Here is a 21,193-nt window from a genome sequence, read left to right as displayed (position 1 = left end):
TAATTTTATTTTTCTGCAAAATAATTAAATAAATAAACAATGTTTATATATCAAGTGTCACTTGCCAATTTTTCCAAAGACGTTGGAATCTCCCCCTCCCTCCCTGATCGTTGATATAGGTTAGAACCTATTTTCGTTGGGCGCCGACCGCGCACCGCTGCGTGTAATAGCGGTGCACGGGCGGCGACTAATGATATACATTACCAATCCACGTTCCAGGGCTGCTCCTGCCGTCCGCTTCTCCCGGGGTCCCACACGCTCTAGCTTCAGAGCGGCCTGTCAGCTGATAGGCCGCGGCGGTCCCGGCCTGTGATTGGCTGAGCGGCCTATCAGCTGACAGGCCACTCTCAAGCTAGAGCGCTCACGGGACCCGGGGAGAAGCGGACAGCAGGAGCAGCCCTGGAACGTGTATTACCACCCTTATAATAACTAATCTAGCGTAAAACAAACATTTAATGATCAGACCTCTTATAATATCATCAGTCACATTAGGTGAATCTCCTAATACTGCTATCTCTGGAGAACGAAACTGAACTGATTTTGATGTTGGGCACCCCTCTCTGTGTCCTGGCAGGGTGACATCAGTGCCCAAAGTTATTAACCTTTACAATTACAATATTGGTTGCCCACATTGATGCCCAATTGTTTAGAATTTTTAGACTGATCTAAAATGCATTCTCCCTAGGGCACTAAGGGTAGTAGTCACTGTCCTCTGGTGCACACTATACATAGCATTTTTGTGGATATTAAAGTAGAAGTCCGGCAAAATGTTTTATTGAAGTGTTGTATTGCCCCTAAAAGTTATATAAATCCCCAATACAATGGTACCTTGTTTTAAGAGCATTTTGGTTTAAGAGCTCACAGTTTTTTTTAAAATTGTGACTTGGTTTAAGAGCATTGCTTTGGTTTAAGAGCTTCCTGTACTGGGTGGGAGGGGGAGTGGAGGAGGGGCATGGTCTGCATAGCGGGGTCTACAGCTCTGTACTCTGACCCAGGAAGTCTCCCTCACCTTCCAAATCATAGCAGATCCACTTCAGGCTGGAGCTTACATCAGGGGACAGGACTGTGGAGGCAATCTCTTCATAGCTGTAACCCCTCTCTCCCCGGACAGAGAGTGCTGCATGTATGTGCCCACATCTGCCCTGATCATTCCTTCATGCTCCCTGCAGTCTCTGTCCGCCCTTGTGTTTCCCATCCTCTCCATTACTGTACAGCAGGCATGTCCAAAGTCCGGCCGGAGGGCCATTTGCGGCCCGCCTTCCGAACTTTTACGGCCCCCCAGGTATCCAGCTTGCTATTATCTGCCTGTGTTATAAAGCATATAGCATGTAGCATGTAAAATGGTCGGCCCTCGCACATGTTCACTTCATCAAATTTGGCACTCTTCGAAAAAAGTTTGGACATGCCTGCTGTACAGTAACTTATAATATCACATATTCTGCTGTTTCTGAATCTTTGTTTCATCTGTTTTACATGTTATTCAGAATAATAAATTATTATTTTTGGGGTGTGGAACATATTGTCTACATTTCTATGATTTCTTATGGGAAAATTTGTTTTGGTTTGAGAGTGGATTTGGATTACAAGCGCCGTCCCGGAACGGATTATGCTCGAATCCAAGGCACCACTGTATACACCTATTACGGGAGATGCTTATAAAATGTTTTTTTCCCTGCACTTACTACTGCATCAAGGCTTCACTTCCTGGATAACATGGGGATGTCACTTCCTGGATAACATGGTGATGTCACTTCCTGGATAACATGGTGATGTCACTTCCTGGATAACATGGGGATGTCACTTCCTGGATAACATGGTGATGTCACGACCCGACTCCCAGAGCTGTGTGGGCTGTGGCTGCTGGAGAGGATGGTGGCAGGGGGATGCTCAGTGTCTCTCCAGTCCCCTGTGTCCCCCTGCCATCATCCTCTCCAGCAGCCACAGCCCGCACAGCTCTGGGAGTCGGGTCGTGACATCACCATGTTATCCAGGAAGTGACATCACCATTTTATCCAGGAAGTGACATCACCATGTTATCCAGGAAGTGACATCACCATGTTATCCAGGAAGTGAAGCCTTGATGCAGTAGTAAGTGCAGGGAAAAAAAACACTTTATGTGCATTTCCCGTAATAAGTGTATATTGGGGATTTGTATAACTTTTGGGGGGCAATACAATACTTACATAAAAATTTTCGACGGACTTCTCCGTTAATAGTGTGATAATGTGACGAGATGCAAGTGTATAGAGGAATGGAATAATTATTTCCCGAAGAACCTCAGCAAGGTAAAACTCCACAGAAATCCATAGTACTATAAGGCTGGAGACGGCCCACCTTACTATAGTCCTTTCAGTCCCTTCTTCCTGGAGCAGGCCGTAACTGGATTCATGAGTAGAATCCTAGAGACTATAGTAATCCCAGAGTATAGAATACATGTAGCAGGCAGCACAGATCTGTCCTGATAGGAATGATAAAGACTTCACCTACATGGTGGATCAGACCATCTTGTACATGACATATCACTAGTGGGGTCCGATCCCCGCCCTCCTTACCATCCTCATCCAGTTTAGTAATGCAGACCTCTCACTGTTACCCTGCACCCTGCCATAAACTGCTATACCAAGTGCGGTCTATGAACCGGATGTGCAGGCATGACGGGTATTGTAGTTTTGCAGCAGCTGGAGCGCCAACCGCAGTACGTCTCACGACGGTTACACGGCTCCTCCCCCAGTGGGCGTGTTCATGCGGACCGTTTGGGCTGGGGTTTGTTTCCTAGTCGGAGCGCTATCACAGTTGCACCGTTCGTGTCTCTGGCGGTTGTGTAGTAGAGAGAAGCGGCAGCATGGCAACCATGGCGGTAAGAGTAGAGCAAGGGAGGCCGGGTAATGGCGGAGGGGCCGGTGGTTAGCTGTGTGCTGTGCGGGCTCAGGGTGCATGTATCCTGCGGGTGTGTGGGACCGGCTCAGGTGCTGTCACCAGGCTGGAGGTGCCGGCTCGTGGACCTGGCCATTCCTAGCTGTGACGTCACGCCGGTGCTGGCTCTCTCCATAGAAGTCAATGGGGGAAAAAGAAGGATCCATCTCTATTGATTTCTATGGAGAGAAAAGTTGTCACGTGTCATGCAGTTTGTGCCTGAAGATGTAACTTGGTGAGTGTATCACTTAGCACTGGGTAGGGCAGGGTTCACACACTGCGGTTTTTTGCCATGTGGTTATTGACTTGCCGGTTGTAACAGGTGAAATGTTTTAGAATTTTTTACCCCTTTAAACTGCGCTCCTGAATCTGTCATAATGCCTTATATCCCATGTGCCCCCCGATCTGGCAGATCAGCGCTCAGGTGAGGATCCTCTATCACATCCGTCCTGCTGCCTGTCACTGACGTCATTTGGTGGCCGATGAATGTTTTTGTTTTCCCTCTTACCTGGTCCAATTACACAGGACGCTATGAGCCCATTACTTGCACTGTGTAATGGGAGCCTTTCCAGCCTATATTATACTTCAGAGCTGCACTCACCATTCTGCTGGTTGTCAATGGAAACTGTTGGCAAGCTTGTTGATGGCCACGCCCCCTTGGCAGTTAAGCAGTGCTCCCATAGGGGTCATGCTCACATGGTCTTTGTTTATTTAACCTTAAAATTTATGTTCTGTTGTCTTGCGGGGGTAATAAACATGTCCTATTACATGGCGATTGTTTCCGTACATAAGATCAGTGTCATTTATCTGATCCAAAATGACATTGTCCCCTGAAAGGATTTGATGTGAGAGTTCTGGACAATTGTTGGATCAGCAGCAAGGAAATGCCAGAAAAGCTCTGAAGTCTGCGGAGCTGTGAATGCAGCTCTGGGGTATAAAATACCGCATCAGTACTGGATACACTGTGCAGTACAGTTATGGCCGCCCTCACTTAGGGTACTTTATAGTTATACAACTTTGTAATGTATGTTATGTCCGTGAATTGCCCCCTACCCCGTGTCCCACCACCCCCGGAAGTGTGGTGCATTATACATTACCTGATCCGTGTTGAGGCCGTCCGCCATCTTGTGCCAAACGTCATCTTCGGCCGGCCGAATCGCTGCCGCCGTCCCCCCTCCGCCGTGTCATAACTGTGCTCAGCCGCGATTGGCTCAGCATAGTTATGCTCAGCCAATCGCGGCAGAGGGGGGACGACGGCAGCGATTCGGCCGTCCGAAGATGACGTTTGGCACAAGATGGCGGACGGCCTCGACACGGATCAGGTAATGTATAGTGCACCACACACTTCCGGGTACACGGGCGGGGGTGGTGGGACACGGGGAAGGGGGCAATTCACAGACATAACATACATTACAAAGTTGTATAACTTTGTAATGTGTGTTATTCTGTGAATAATTTTTTAGCGCCACACTACCCCTTTAAGTCCAGGAAGGTTTAAGTCCAGAGCAGTAGCAAATCCCCATAGAAAACCTCTCCTGCTCTGGACAGTTCCTGACATGGACAGAGGTGGCAGCAGAGAGCACTGTCAGACTGGAAAGAATTTTCCTAAATAGAAGTAATTTACTAATTTGTATAATTCTACCACCAGTTGATTTAAAAACATTTTTTTTTCACCCACAGTACTCCTTTAAATTTTATTTTATATATATATATATATATATATATATATATATATATATATATATATATATATATATATATATATAGTGGTGCCTTGGATTATGAGCATAATTCGTTCTGGGACCATGCTTGTAATCCAAATCCACTCATAAACCAAAGCAAATTTTCCCATAAGAAATCACAGAAATGCAGACAAGTTCCACACTCCAAAAATAATTATTTATTATTCTGAATAACATGTAAAATTAATGAAACATCAGAAACAGCAGAATATGTGATATTATAAGTTACTGTACAGTAATGGAGAGGATGGGAAACACAAGGGCTGAGAGAGACTGCAGGGAGCATGAAGGAATGAGCAGGACAGATGTGTGGGCACAGTATAGCAGCGCTCTCTGTCCGGGGAGAGAGGGGTTACAGCTATGGAGAGATTACCTCCACAGTCCTGTCCCCTGATGCAAGCCCCAGCCTGAAGTGGATCTGGTATGATTTGGAAGGTGAGGAAGACCTTCTGGGTCTGAGTACAGGGCTGTAGACCCCGCTATGCAGCCCATGCCCCTCCTCCATGCGCGCTCCCACAGTACAGGGAGCTCTTAAACCAAAGCAATGCTCTTAAACCAAGTCATAATTTTGAAAAACTGTGAGCTCTTATATCAAAACGCTCTTAAACCAAGGTACCACTGTACTTGAAAAAGACTCATGTTAGAGTCGAAACGTCGCTAATTGTGATTGGGTGAATAAATCTTCACTATACACTACTGGAGTGCCGTCCTCGTGTCCATATTTTATATATATATATATATATATATATATATATATATATATATATATATATATATATATATATATATGAGCAGCGGGGCTTGTGTATTTCAGGACCATTGCCTTAAATGGTGTTTGTGCTCTCCATCCACATGTTGTCAGGGTATGGTAGGAGTTGTAGTTCTGTCACTGGTTGGAGATCACTGCTCTGTAAACATTAAAGGGGGATTTGCCATCTTATAAAGTGGTGGGGTATCTCATCAGTATATGATTGATCGTGGTACAATCTCTAGAACCCCAGCTGATTCTGAGAATAAAGGAGGTTTTAGTTTAGTACTACTATTTCCATGTCTTCTTGTGACTGACTAGTCTGGGAGCCAATGGCTCCTCGCCCTGTCAAACACAGCACCACACTTAACTGTATAATCTCCTGATTAGGAGCCTGTACAGATAAAGGGCCAGTGGCTCTTGCCTGGGTGGTGGGCCTGGCCCGGGCTGTCAAGTTGTTCAACCTGAATACTGGAGTTTCCGCATCTGGAGCTGTCTGGAATTCTGCAGCCAACATAGGGTTCTATGGGTCATCTGTGCCAGAATTCCGGACAATTGTAGGATGTCCTATAATTTTTGGTCACTTTTTGTGGCACAGACACCATTCAGAAAAAATCCGGAAAGTTTCTGTGCCCAATAGAACCCTATGGTCAGGAAATGTATAAGAAATCCAGATAGTATGCAGGGGGCCTAAGACTGCCGTACCCCTTCAGATGAACCTCTTAAAAGGGAATCTGCCAGTAATTTAGCATGGTTGGTTGCACTTGTCCCCAGTACCTGTTAACTCCCTACAGAGTTATACCGAGCGATCTTGTCGTTAACGTCGATGTTACTAACACTGTGTGATTTTCTTACAGACGACCACCAAGGTGCCGGAAGTCCGAGATGTCACCAGGATTGAGAGAATTGGTGGGTGTTCTGCAGCTGTAATGTGATGCTGCTGCAGGACTGTAATGCAGGGTGGATTGTTTCCTCAGAGACGTAACCACAACCAGCAGGTGGCTTTCATAGCAGCAAGGGTCGTCCCTGACAACACCCAAACATTCACACACCTCAGCCTACTAGTACTTGGTGTTAACATGCAGAGTGATGACCATAAGGGTCGCCGCCTTAATGTTTCTTGTACAGCTACTTCAAATGGAGCACCCGATAATATTTGCTTTATTTTTAATGTAAGTCCTCCTCACATCAGTGTAAACTAAACTAGTACATTATAGTATAAATAAATGATCAAAAATAATAAAAAAAAAATATATAATCTCAAATTCTAATATTTATGTACTGGGGGGAGAGAGAGAGAGAGCGCCAGGGGCGACTACATATGAGTCCATATAGTGCTGCACTAGTGTGAAAATGTGGTGTTTTCTTAGAGTAGTAAGAACCCTCTTTTAGAGTCAACCAAAGTAAGCTTTATGCATGGTACCACACTGTGGTTGCGGATTTCTATAACTCATCTAAAGATTGGTGAAGTAAATTGATTTAGGCAGGCATAACAATAAGTTATTCTGTTCTCAGGGTTTGTTAATGTCCTATAAGGTTACATTCACATGTAACATGTCGATTTTGCAATAATAGAGGATTCGCTGTGGATCCATTGGGTGGCAAAATCTGCTGTGAATTCTTCAGCAAATTCTGTACATGTGAACCCACCCCAAAGGGGACAACTGTCCGAAAGCGCTCAGTGACTTTGCATACTGTATAAATTTGTGAACACAAGTATGAATGACTAATTAGTCTGGAGGAAAGGGGGGATATGATTAAAACCTTTAAATATATTGAAGGACTAAAGCTCCTATTACACTGGGCAACTGAGAGGAGCAAACCAGCGCTGTGAGCGATTGCTTGCTCCTCTTTTCCTGTTTGCTGCCGGCGCTATTACACGTGTCGGCAGCGAGCAGGTAAGTACAAGGGGGGCTGCCGGAGTGATCGCTAGATCGTCCGGGCAACCCATAGCAGATAGCAGCGGTCTGCTGCCGCCGCTCCTATTCCTCCTATTTTAGTTACATTGATATCTGTGCCTTCAAATCTACTGTGGATCCTGTACGTGTTAACGCACCCTTAAAAAAGAACCTGTCAGCTGCGATACGGCGCCGAGCCCACCCGACCCCCCGGTGGAGCCCTGGATACCTCCCCTTTCCTGCAATATCGGCGCCAGAAGGTGAGCACGCGCTGTATGCTAATTACCTGAGATGAGTCCGATGCCCATAGAGAATGACTGGAGCAGTCATTCTCTATGGGCATCGGACTCGTCTCTGCTGAGCGCGCGCACGGCTTCTGACGGTCAGATCTCTGTTCCGGGTCCAGGAGCAGGACTTGCAGGAAGGGGGAGGTATCCGGGGCTCCACCGGGGGGTCATTTGGGCTCGGCGCCATCATCCCAGCTCGCAGGTTCCCTTTAATATGGTTCAGGAGGGAAGTGGTTTTTTTACTAAGAAAGCGAACACAAGATCAAGAGACACAGTCTGAGATTGGTTGGGAGAAAGATCAGAAGCAACATGGGAAAATATTACATTACTGAAAGAGTAGTAGATGCTTGTAACAAACTTCCAGCAGATGTGGTTGGTGAATCTACAATAACAGAATGTAAACCTGCCTGGGATAAACATATATCTATCCTAAGATAATAAGAGAGGAAATAATATAAGGGCAGACTAGATGGACCCAGTGGTCTCTTTCTGCTGACAATATTCCATGTTTTTATGTATGTTTGGTATGTTCTGTAGGCTAAAATATAATGTAAACTATTCTCCTGATTTTAGGTGCTCATTCTCACATTCGAGGGCTTGGACTGGATGATGCTCTTGAACCTCGGCAGGTAAAGATTTTGGAAACAAAATGTTGAGTGGCCTGCAACCCATGAGGCTTTGTGTCTACTTACTCCTCTTTGTACAGCACCATAATAGGTCACAGATAGAAGCACTGGACTTCTGCACGACTCTAATCTGTTTATTATGTTCCCATCACCCCCTGCTGCTTTTTATTTTTTTATGCTGCCCGGACAACCCTTTATAATTTCTGTAATGATCTTTGTGACAAAGCATTTCATTGGTGCAAACATATTCCCACCATCTTTGATCTGTAGCTAGCTTATATTCACATGATGACGACTTGTTGCAGATATTTCTGAGACTGAAAATCAGGAATGGGGTTGCATGTGTATTTCTGTGGTAGAAAATTGTGCCATATATAATATAATGAAAGAGACTGGGGAGTGTTTTGGGACGTTAGATGTCACTGTCTCTAGCCCGCTTTAGATGCAGCACCACCACCTTGTTCCAAAACAATACAAATCAGGTGGAGAAATCACAATGCGCCGCTCTTTCAGTACAGTAACGCAAACATTTCGGAGCTCCTGGTATCATAATGAAACCTGATGCAGGGAGTTCCCTGATTCCATGACATTGTCTTTGCCCAGACCGTAGTCACCCTTAGTGACCGTTCTTTATGTGGTAAAAAATAAACTGTCTTCATCTTTTTTTGCAACAGGTATCACAAGGCATGGTTGGTCAGCTGGCAGCTCGCCGAGCAGCCGGGGTTATTTTGGAAATGATCAAAGAGGGAAAGATTGCAGGACGTGCTGTATTAATAGCTGGACAGCCTGGAACGGGAAAAACAGCTATTGCCATGGGTAAAACATTCCTTCATTATACCACTGCACTACACCTACCCCCTCTCTTTTCTGTAGATGTTGTCTGAGACATAAAGGAGGCAGAAGTGAGCGCTGGGGAACAGAACTGTTGAGACCTTTTCTGCTTCCTGGAAAAACCCTTTAAAATCATATTTGCTAAGTTATTTAGGGAATTTAATTTGCATTGCTATTAATGCTCTGGATTATTACACATATCTTTTTTGGTCAGAGCATGAAAAGGTACAGATAGTCATAACTAGTGGGCACAGCCAGAATAGATAACACACAAAAATATATCTTTAGGATCAATATAAAAAAATTATAGCCTTACATGTGGGAAATACAAGACTGAACACTTCACAGTAACTTTGTTCCAGTGAATGGAAATCTTTGCCCCATAAAAAGAGGCATTTTATTTATTTTATTTGAGTAGATACTGCGTGAGGCCTGATATAATGTATTTAAAGGGGTTATCTGGCGCTACAAAAACATGGCCACTTTTCTCCAGAGACAGCACCACTCTTGTCTCCAGTTCAGGTGTGGTTTGCAATTAAGCTCCATTCTGCACCCAAACTGGAGACAAGAGAGGGCTGTCTCTGGAGAAAAGTGGCCATGTTTTTGTAGCTCTGGATAACCCCTTTAAACTTCCTAGTCCTGCAATAAATTAATGAATGTCCTTGATTTTACACAGGTATGGCCCAAGCTTTGGGCTCAGATACACCATTCACTGCCATCGCTGGCAGTGAGATCTTCTCTCTGGAAATGAGCAAAACAGAGGCATTGACGCAGGCTTTCCGACGATCTATAGGAGTCAGAATCAAGTAAGTGTCACGCGGTATTTGACTGTTTCATGTTGGTTCACTTACAGACAGCTAACCATGCATTAAAGAGTTATGTAAAGTTATGCACCTGGGTACTAATAACCCACATGCATCATATGTCCTGGGGGGAGTTACTCTGGGAGAGTCGCTGATGGAGAAGGATCTGGGTGTACTTGTAGATAATAGACTACAGAACAGCACACAATGTCAGTCAGCTGCTTCTAAGCCCAGCAGGATATTGTCATGCATTAAAACAGGCATGGACTCACGGGACAGGGATATAATATTACCGCTTTATAAAGCTTTGGTGCGGCCTCATCTGGAGTATGCTGTCCAGTTTTGGAACCCGATTCATAAAAAGGACGTTCTAGAGCTGGAGAGGGTACAAAGACGGGCAACTAAACTAATAAGGGGAATGGAGCATCTTAGTTATGAGGAGAGATTAAATGAATTACATTTGTTTAGTGTGGAGAAGAGACGTTTAAGGGGAGATATGATTAATTTATTTAAATATATAAATGGCCCCTACAAGAAATATGGGGAAAAGATGTTCCAGGTAAAACCCCTTCAAAGGACAAGAGGGCACTGCCTCCGCCCGGAGAGACAAGGGGGCGCTGCCTCCGCCTGGAGAGACAAGGGGCACTGCCTCCGCCTGGAGAAAAAAAGGTTCAATCTCCGGAGGCGACAAGTCGTCTTTACAATGAGAACTGTGAATCTGTGGAACAGTCTACCCCAGGATCTGGTCACAGCAAAAACAGTAGAGGGCTTCAAAACAGGGCTAGACAAGTTCTTAGAGCAAAATAATATAAATGCATATGTATAGAACCTATCACCCCTCCTTGGTTGAACTTGATGGACATGTGTCTTTTTTCCAACCGTATTAACTATGTAACTATGTAAAGAGCCTTTCAACAAATGCAACTGCCCCATAGACTTAAAATAGGGACATCCAAAGAAGCTGTACGGAGATCACTGCGAGCCATTGAGTGAAGCAATTATGTACACTTCTCTCCTCTCAGTCTGCTGATTTTGGGGGCCTCTGCACTGAGACCCCACATTAATCAAAATTTTTAAAATGTTTCCGTTTTTCTTCTCCCTAATGTAAGGATTGAGGAGACGTATTGGTATTCCTAGAGAAATCTCATATATATTATCCTATATGCTATTTCTATCGCCTATTAAATTTGTTGCGTGTTTGTTTTTACCCAGGGAAGAAACAGAAATAATTGAAGGAGAAGTGGTAGAGGTGCAAATAGACAGACCAGCTACCGGAACGGTGAGTTATCTCACATAGTCTGCATCTACTCTCACCAGTCTTTAAGGACTCGGCTGTTTGGACTTGTGATACATTATCGGGATAAATAGGAATTATTATAATCATTGTGTTCTACCTACAATATGTATTTGTAAGCTCTCACAATGCACAATGCTTGTAAGAACTGTATACATGTTTGTGGGATGGATTATCTCACCAGACACAACCCCTCTGTCTATATGTGTGCCTGAGTAGAAGAGCCATCCCCTCTATGATGTTCATGTGCTCCAAAATGGCATAAGGACAGAGGGACAACCCCTGTTATATTTTACATGTATACTGTGCAGCTTTGACCTTATATTCATACAATATCATTATTTCCACGTTAGGGTGCCAAAGTAGGCAAACTGACCTTGAAGACAACAGAGATGGAAACGATTTATGACCTGGGCACAAAGATGATTGAATCGCTGACAAAGGAAAAAGTCCAGGCTGGGTAAGAAGATATATGTGTGTATGTGTATGTATCTATCTATCTATCTATCTATCTATCTATCTATCTATCTATCTATCTATCTATCTATCTAGATTCAGGAGAAAGCCGCACATCCAAGATGGTATGGAGCGGGTGCTGGAAGGAGAAAGTCCCCTGGCTAGGGGATCACCATGTATACGTCCAGATAATCCTCAGCACACCAGCATAGGTAGTAAAACAAGTGATTTTAATCCATAAAGTACAGAGATACAAAAAGATGCGACGTTTCGACCTCCTCACGAGGTCATTATCAAGCATAGTGGGAGTGTCCAAGTGATGTCATTTTATAGCCAACAGCTTTGCATAATTAGTGGCGTCATAGATACATTTACATATGAAAACAAAATACCAAATACAATATAACACGCAATATGGTAAAGTGCATGAGTGGAATAACTGGACCTAATACAATACGGTCACAGAGATAGTGTATATCTGTGTAATCAAGGTGAAGGAGAAAGTGCAAGGTGCATAAACTTGATAATAAAAAATTCATGTAGTAACTTAAGGGGTTAAGAGGAGGTCTGGGGCACTCACCGCAGCTGTAACGGCATGTAAGAGGAGACCACGAGGAGCAAAGATAATGGAGAGCGGTGTCTAGGCATAGCGTGAGGCAGGTAGCACTGCGCACGCGCCGACAGAGGAACCGCCCCCCGGTATGATGATGCGTTGTAGGGGGGTGTGTGGCAGCCGCGTCATGGGTCAGCGTGACGCAGAGTGGACTGCGCATGCGCTGGCCTCGGAGCTGCCCACAGTGCAGAGATATGTGGATGAAAAGTTTGTATATCATCACTATGGCAACTGGGAATAGCCATACAGGTACGTAGTAAAAGAGTCCATAAGAAAGGAAAGACGGGCACAGGAGCAGAGAGAGACGGGGTCCCACGTTGGTAAACGGACTCGAGCTCCAACCTGGACTTGTAAGGACCTGATGTCGCTCATGCCGTCGCCCCCGTTCGCTACATCCCTGTAGCAGACCGGAACGCAACCATGGTAGTCGCCCTTTACTCCACAGCTCCAAGGGCGACTACCATGGTTGCGTTCCGGTCTGCTACAGGGATGTAGCGAACGGGGGCGACGGCATGAGCGACATCAGGTCCTTACAAGTCCAGGTTGGAGCTCGAGTCCGTTTACCAACGTGGGACCCCGTCTCTCTCTGCTCCTGTGCCCGTCTTTCCTTTCTTATGGACTCTTTTACTACGTACCTGTATGGCTATTCCCAGTTGCCATAGTGATGATATACAAACTTTTCATCCACATATCTCTGCACTGTGGGCAGCTCCGAGGCCAGCGCATGCGCAGTCCACTCTGCGTCACGCTGACCCATGACGCGGCTGCCACACACCCCCCTACAACGCATCATCATACCGGGGGGCGGTTCCTCTGTCGGCGCGTGCGCAGTGCTACCTGCCTCACGCTATGCCTAGACACCGCTCTCCATTATCTTTGCTCCTCGTGGTCTCCTCTTACATGCCGTTACAGCTGCGGTGAGTGCCCCAGACCTCCTCTTAACCCCTTAAGTTACTACATGAATTTTTTATTATCAAGTTTATGCACCTTGCACTTTCTCCTTCACCTTGATTACACAGATATACACTATCTCTGTGACCGTATTGTATTAGGTCCAGTTATTCCACTCATGCACTTTACCATATTGCGTGTTATATTGTATTTGGTATTTTGTTTTCATATGTAAATGTATCTATGACGCCACTAATTATGCAAAGCTGTTGGCTATAAAATGACATCACTTGGACACTCCCACTATGCTTGATAATGACCTCGTGAGGAGGTCGAAACGTCGCATCTTTTTGTATCTCTGTACTTTATGGATTAAAATCACTTGTTTTACTACCTATGCTGGTGTGCTGAGGATTATCTGGACGTATCTATCTATCTATCTATCTATCTATTATATATATATATTATATAATGTGTGTGTGTGTGTGTGTGTATATATACACGCACACACATAAGAGATCAGTGTTATAGAGATGTTCAATTTTAGATGAGGCTTTTTTTTTTTTTTTTGCTAAAATTTTGTTAATAGGGTGTCTAAGAATCTTGATTAGGGGTCTTCCACAGTATACACAAACCAGTAATATGGACCGATACTTTCCTACGGGGATAATCCACTTTAAATTCTATTCCTGTTACCATTAAAACCACTTGATAGCCTCGAACCAAAAATATATCCTCATAAATGCATGTATGGAATTATACGCTTTTCAATTTTCTCCTCTTTAGGGATGTCATAACCATCGATAAAGCAACAGGCAAGATCACAAAGTTGGGCCGCGCCTTCACAAGAGCGAGGGACTATGATGCCATGGGATCTCAGGTACAGACTGATCAGATTTATTTTAATATTCTATGAAAGATAAAAAATTAGGAAGTTGTCTGAACAATCTATGTAACGTGTAACCCCCCCCCCCCCCCTTCAAACGATCTGTAAAATAAGGAGGGGAAGCACGTGGTCATGTACTTCATTTCCCGGCTTACTCTTTAAAGGACAAGTGCCATGAAAAACTTTTTCCCAGTTATTGAAGCACATTACAAAGTTATATAACTCTGTAATGTGCTTCAATCACCTATCTGCCTCCCTTCCCTGTCTTTTCCCCCCTCCACCTCCCACCAGGAAGTGTCCTAAGGGTCCTATTACAGTAACGATAATCGTCCGGATTGGCCCGATTCGGCCGATTATCGTTCAGTGAAATAGAGAGAATGATCAGCCGATGATCGTGTCATCGGCTGATCGTTCATTTAGGGCCAGTCCTAAAATCATCGTTCCCTCACCGCGCATCGCTATGGTTGAATAGCGGTGCACGGCGGGCGACCGACGATTTCACAAGCAGAAGCATCATACATTACCTGCAGGTCTTCTTCTCTGCGCTGTCTTCCTCCCGGGGTCTCGCGCGCTCTACCTTCAGAATGGCCGGTCAGCTGACGGAGCGCTCAGCCAATCACAGGCCGGGACCGCCGCGGCCATTCTGAAGATAGCGAGCGTGGGACCCGGGGATGAAGACAGCGCGGAGAAGAAGCCTGGACAGGTAATGTATGATGCTGCAAGGACATCAGTAACGATGTCCTTGCAGCCCTCGCTCAACGATCATCGGGCCGTGGAATAGGCACAGTAAACGAGCGGTGATCTAGCAGATCGCCGCTCGTTTACATCGTTGATCGGGCCCTCCTCGGCCCGTGGAATAGGACCCTAACTCACACAGACCTAATGACTCGTCACCAAGCTCTTCTCTCAGCTCCTTCTCCTGTTACACTAGCCTCCCCCTCCCCTGCCTTGTCAGGTGACTCAGCTTGCTCAGCTCCCATTGGCTGAACAACTGCAAGCCATCAATTGGCACATGTCACTTGGTTATCTTCCCTCTGACTGACACCGGCACATAGGCAGCCCCCCCACCTCATACCCTCTCTCCTGCTGCCGTGGACTCAGTGAGTGAAAGAGTCATGTCACTAGAGAAGATAAGCAAGTGACAATCGTAGCTGAGCAAGCTGAGTCACCTGACAAGGAGGGGGAGGGGGAGGCTGGTGTAACAGGACCTAGAGCAGCCCTCCTGCTGATGACTCATCCTCACAAGAAGGAGCTGCCTGGTGATGGTGACGACAGTCATTAGGTCTGTGGGAGATAGGACCATTCCTGGAGGGGGGAAAAGACAGGGAAGGGAGGCAGATAGGTGATTGAAGCACATTACAGAGTTATATAACTTTGTAATGTGCTTCAATTACTGGGAAAAAGTTTTTCATGGCACTTGTCCTTTAATGTTGTCTATTGTGGCCAATATAGACCTGAACTGTAACCTCCCTTATAGGGTAGTTGAATGTAGGTTTTCTAAACCAGAAACTTTTTTAAATTTTTTAATTGCTGCCCTCTTCCTCCAGACAAAGTTTGTACAGTGTCCTGATGGTGAACTCCAAAAACGCAAGGAAGTGGTACATACAGTGTCATTGCATGAAATCGATGTAATAAACAGCAGAACACAGGGATTCCTTGCGCTTTTCTCCGGTAGGTTTTTATTCCCTGCAATATGAGATGTTGTAATGATCTCTCCACCCTTCCCTTTGTTCCCTTTGTCTGTATCAGTTAGTCTATGTAATGTGTATATCATATCACCTTACACTTCATAAGCTTTGGACAGACCTAGGATTGGCATTATGTTGCTGCCTCTACATAGAAGGGTATAGTTGACTATGCTTTCCTAATACAAGACAAAAGCTAAATTGATGCCACTCTCCTCTTCTCCAGCAGGTGGAGCCCTAGAGATACATTTGATGTACACACTGAGACTTTATTCTGTGTATGCAGCCAGAGCTCGGTAGTGATAGGAACAGAGTCTACTGGCATGCTATAAATTAGTAACTTGCATAAAAAACATAATTTACTTGACTAAAAAATACTATTAAATAATACTAATAAATATTAGACTTTTTATATGTGTATGTATAGAATTTTTTTTTTATAAATTTGAATGACAATCAGCAAATAGTTTACATATGTTAGTTTTACATAGTTGATTCGAACTGTATAATAAGTATGTGATCTTCTATTGTATTTCTGTAAACTGCAAAAAAACGCTAAGTCTGACCTTTCTATAACAACACAGGTGATACAGGGGAGATCAAATCCGAGGTCCGAGAACAGATTAATGCAAAGGTGGCAGAATGGCGAGAGGAAGGAAAAGCAGAGATTATTCCAGGGGTGAGAAGACAAATGCTGAAGCTCAGATGTGTCACTACTAAGCAGCAGGTGACGGAAGGATCTGAGTCCTCATAAATTTCTCTTGCTGTCCTCTCTCAGGTGCTGTTTATTGATGAAGTCCATATGTTGGACATTGAGTGCTTTTCTTTCTTGAATCGGGCTTTGGAAAGTGACATGGCTCCAGTTCTCATTATGGCCACAAACAGAGGAATCACCAGGTAAGTTACCAGCTGACACTAACACAGTATTACCTTTTATGTGGTTGATATGGGAAGGTTCTCATATTCTCTGGGTTTTAAAATCTTAAAAGGCACTCACTAGCAAGTCTGTGATTAACTTTAAAGCGAATCTGTACCGGCCACCACCCATCCCAAACCGCTGGTACTGTTCTTCTGGTCTTTCTCCTGGGGATGGTATTATGGTTAAACAAGTTTTATGTCGGCAGTCTGGGAAGTCAATGGGGCGGGGCCTAGGCCTTAATGCCGACCCCAGGACTTGACATGGCATGCTGGCCACTAGAGAACTGTACCAGCGGTTTAGGGTGGGTGGCAGCCGGTACAGATTTGCTTTTAAAGTTCATTTCCGTTATTAGAAAATAATGGCAAATCGCTATATTATCACTTCCCAATAAGTGGAGATTCAGCTTGGGCACTTATTCACTTGGAGGAGATGGTTTGGCATAAGTTGTGTCCAGAAGATGATAATATTAATCATATATGGGTTTTATCTCTTTAAATTATTTCTCTAGAAATCTATGAAGATGCTAAGCTTTATGGCTAACATTTTAGTTAGCACCTTAGGCATTAAATGGATTTAACCCTTTCACATAATGTTTTACCCAGAACGTACAGAGATATAGCGGAGCTGCTTCCATCACTTCTTTATATTGTCACTCAGTATGCCTACCTGAAGGGATGCCACAGCCAACACATTGGGTTGTGCAATATGACAGCCTCTGCCCTGCTGTATCTGTCATGTATTCCAGATATTACCTGTATATTGATATCATCATGAAAACATCTCTTCAGAAAGAATTAGCTATTATAGTTTATTCACATTGCAATCCATTGGGTAAAGATGTCCTATATGAATCTGTCTCCTTATTTTGCTTCCCTCCTCATTTTATACTATGAGAATAACAGGTTTCAGGAACAGAGGGGCTCGGGCTCTTACTAATGTTCATCCAAAATTACATAGCCATTTCTTCTCCTAAAGTAATGGCGTATCGCTAGGATGCTTGAGTTCCAGGAGGACAGCTTTTTTTTTTTTTTTTTTTTTTCATCCTTTTCAGAACTGTTTTGGTTTACTGCAGATTATTGTAAAGGTTGATTTCTCTTTTAGGATCCGTGGCACAAATTACCAGAGTCCACATGGTATTCCTATTGATTTACTGGATCGGTTACTGATTATTTCCACTTCACCGTATAATGAGAAGGAAACCAAACAGATCCTGAAGATCAGGTGAGTCCGTCAATCTACATACACAAGAGCCACAGCAAAGGAGGGGGGATTTGTACAAGATGGGCCACTTTTGTCCATGGACTAGCTCTGGTATTGGAGCTTATCCCTATTCTAGTGATATAAGGTGATTGCAGTAGCAGACAGACCATGAACAAGAGCGGATACAAATGCAGATATTTTTTATTTACTTATTTCTGGTAACACCAGTCTTCACGATAATTACTTACTATCCCATTTGCCATAGGCTTGGAATAATTGGCCATACTAATAGACACATTTTAATAAAATTTGCTCAAAACTTATCTTACTCCATGAGAATCAGACACCCCTCATAACATGTGCTGGAATCGTCCTTTGTTTGCAGTAATGCCTTAACTCAATGCTCGGTATCGCTGAATGTTATGGTAACTGGATCCTGTTCTCTCAATATGTATGCAAAATATTTCCTAGTTTAGTAAGGAAATGATTTTTAACGATTGCAAACTAGATTGTGTATCGTTAACCTGAAATCACAGAACGATATTGCACAAAACGATAGTCGTTAGTTACGATTGTTACTACGATTGTTTACTCCATCTGGTCACAACAAATTAAGGAAAAATGTGGAATTATGCTGAACAATTAGTAAATGCCTGCATTTACACAAAACTACTGTTTAAATTCATACAATATTTCGATAATTCGCATGATAATCATTCCGTGTAATAGGGCCCTAAGACATGGGCAGCACCAGCTTCTATTGACTACACAACTCAAACAAACCATGGCTTTTGGATCGGCATGGTGTGCAAAGATGAGACAGCCCGGCTAGCTGTTCCATCTCTCTTGCCAGTGGCTTTCACTATGTGCATTTCTGCAGTCACTTTTAAGGGGTGCTCAACAACTATGTCATGAGGGGTTCCTCATTCTCAAATAGTAAGTTTTATAATTTGACCAAATTTCATTAATATGTGTTCATTAGTCTTGTAGATTTTGACAATTTTTCTGGGCCTTTAGTGAGTGGGACATCCTGTATTAGTAGACTCTTATGTATGAAATTGTCTTAGCTTAGCAGTTGGTGGGATGTGACATGGTAGGTCAGTGCTAATGAGATGTACACTGTAGTAATCATGGCTCTAATTCAGGTGTGAAGAGGAAGATGTAGACATGAGTGAAGATGCTTATACTGTATTGACAAGAATTGGCTTGGAGACCTCCTTAAGATACTCTATACAACTCATCACTGCTGCAAGCCTGGTCTGCAGGAAAAGAAAGGTGAGACATGTCACACTGTGTCTAGGGTCTTGGCTCCTTCTTCTAAGGAAACTGTGGTTGATGCTATCACCAGGTATCCTTTGTGTTCTGTCTAATGGCCCTATTCCATGGGTCATCTAGAGGAGCAAACGAGCTCTCTCAGCGCTCGTTTGCTCCTCGTTCCACGCTCGCTGCCGCCACTATTCACCGCGGCTGCAGCGAGCGGGTGAGTGCGGGAGGGGCGGCGGGGAGCTACGGGGGGGCTGCTTGGGGGATTGCTGATCGTCCAGGCAGCCCATAGGATACAGCAGCGTCTGCTGCCGATGCTCCTATTCAACGGAGCGACGGCAGAAGATCGACCGACGTCGGCTGATCGTTGCACTCTATTCCACGGGACGATTATCGGCCGAATACGGCCGATAATAGTTCCGTGGAATAGGGCCTTAAGGGAATGTGCACAACTGTAGGATTTGCGTATTTATAAGTCTCCAACTTTTGTGGGAATCAGTAGCATGCAATGTATTTACACTATTTTTTTCACTCATAGAAGTTTTCCATAACGTGATAAGGGACGGAAACCCTATTCACATATGTGGTAGGCGGATTGTTGTTGAATTATTAAAAGCATTATTGAATCCGCCTTGTAAATAGATCCAGGTGACTACTGTGTGATGTCATGTTGGAGATCAGAAGATTATCAGCCACACTTCTGTCTTACTTTCACGGGTGCGTTGCTCACCCAGTCATTATAGTGCATGTGTCGGCTATGCTAAACTTTTGGTTCAGTCCCCCAACTGATCACTAGAATGAGCTGAGAGGGAAGAACGTGGTTAGAACTTCTCTCATCACTGTCTGTCTATGGGACGGGATGGTCCCATAGGCTTGAATTGTCTAGCAGTTGGTCAAGGTCTAACACCCAGATCCTGGCCATTCAAAACTTTCATTTGTAGGACATATCAAGGGTTGTGTTGGGTGTAATTTTCGGTAAGTGATTTTGGTTCTTTTTCTGTAAGTGATCTGGTTCTTTTTTTAGGGTAATGATGTCCAGGTAGATGACATAAAGCGAGTTTACTCCTTGTTTCTTGATGAATCTCGCTCAACACAATACATGAAAGAATACCAGGACGCCTTTATGTTCAATGAAATGAGTAAGTGAATTTAAAATTAGACACCTATTTTACTACCCATTGCTTCTGAGGGGTCAATAACTCTTAAAGGGTTAAAGTGCTTTTAATCTTTCATGAACGTAGCACTCCAACATGCCTGATGCTGCTTTCTCCTGATTTATGAATTTCTGAAGCCTGATATAAGATCTGAAAGTTTTTTCTTTTTTTTTTTTTTTTTTTTTTAATCTCTACAGAAGGAGACACAATGGACACGTCTTGATAAAGGATGAATTGAATGAACTTGCTTGTTGTCACTCCCCCCGTTTCGTTTAGTCTTCATTCTTGTTACTTGCCTTAATTTGCATTCCCTGTTCTTTTTTATTAAAACAAAAAGAGGAGAAAGGTTGTTTTTTTTGTTTTCTTACTTTGATATGTTGGACTGTGTTTTGGCCCACAAACATTAAAGGGGTAGTGCGGCGCTAAACAATTATTCACTAAATAACACAAATTACAAAGTTATACAACTTTGTAATGTATGTTATGTTAGTGAATGGCCCCCTTCCCCGTGTTTCTCCCCACCCACACATAACTGTGCTCAGCCAATTGCAGCAAAGGGCGGCCAGCACAAGGGACGGTCGGCGCGGTTCGGCCAGCCGCCCGAAGATTACATCATTGGCGGACGAGGGTCGACACGCATCAGGTGAGTATAGAGCACTACACTTCCGGGGGTGGCGTGGGTGGGGGGAAACAAAGTTGTATAACTTTGTAATGTGTGTTAATTAGTGAATAATTGTTTAGCGCCGCACTACCCCTTTAAAGCAACATATTTGGTGCAGTTAAAGTGGCACTCTGACATGAGGTAAAAAATAAACATACTGCAGAAGGCATTGCTTTACTGTCTGCCCCAGTTCTGAATCCACCAAAAATCCAGTTATGTAATTCATGGCTGCACTTCCTGATTGAGCAGTTGCTCGGTACTACAAGTCCCAGAATGCATTGCTTACCCATCGCTCTCTGGTATAGTCCTCCCTCCCTGCCTAC

The 21,193-nt window shown here is 44.1% G+C and overlaps 1 protein-coding gene across 1 annotated transcript; it reads left to right on the top strand.

Annotated features, from left to right (window-relative positions):
* The first annotated feature begins 2,752 nt into the window (after positions 1–2,752).
* RUVBL2 (RuvB like AAA ATPase 2) lies at positions 2,753–20,546 on the top strand. Its single transcript, XM_069948786.1, has 15 exons — positions 2,753–2,857; positions 6,261–6,312; positions 8,162–8,217; positions 8,889–9,030; positions 9,722–9,851; positions 11,061–11,127; positions 11,496–11,602; positions 13,889–13,982; positions 15,536–15,659; positions 16,258–16,352; positions 16,452–16,570; positions 17,694–17,813; positions 18,938–19,067; positions 20,080–20,194; positions 20,407–20,546. The coding sequence occupies exons 1-15, from the start codon at positions 2,843–2,845 to the stop codon at positions 20,430–20,432; spliced, it is 1,392 nt and encodes a 463-aa protein (XP_069804887.1). The 5' UTR covers positions 2,753–2,842; the 3' UTR covers positions 20,433–20,546.
* The last annotated feature ends 647 nt before the right edge of the window (positions 20,547–21,193 follow it).

The sequence above is a fragment of the Dendropsophus ebraccatus genome, chromosome 12, assembly GCF_027789765.1.
Source record: "Dendropsophus ebraccatus isolate aDenEbr1 chromosome 12, aDenEbr1.pat, whole genome shotgun sequence".
Classification (NCBI taxonomy): Eukaryota; Metazoa; Chordata; class Amphibia; order Anura; family Hylidae; genus Dendropsophus; species Dendropsophus ebraccatus.
This window is presented reverse-complemented; position numbering and strand designations above follow the sequence as displayed.

Coding starts and splice junctions, on each gene's coding strand:
- RUVBL2 (XM_069948786.1), top strand. Junction 9,031..9,721: donor AAAAACAGCTATTGCCATGG/GTAAAACATTCC, acceptor GATTTTACACAG/GTATGGCCCAAGCTTTGGGC. Junction 17,814..18,937: donor AAACAGATCCTGAAGATCAG/GTGAGTCCGTCA, acceptor GCTCTAATTCAG/GTGTGAAGAGGAAGATGTAG.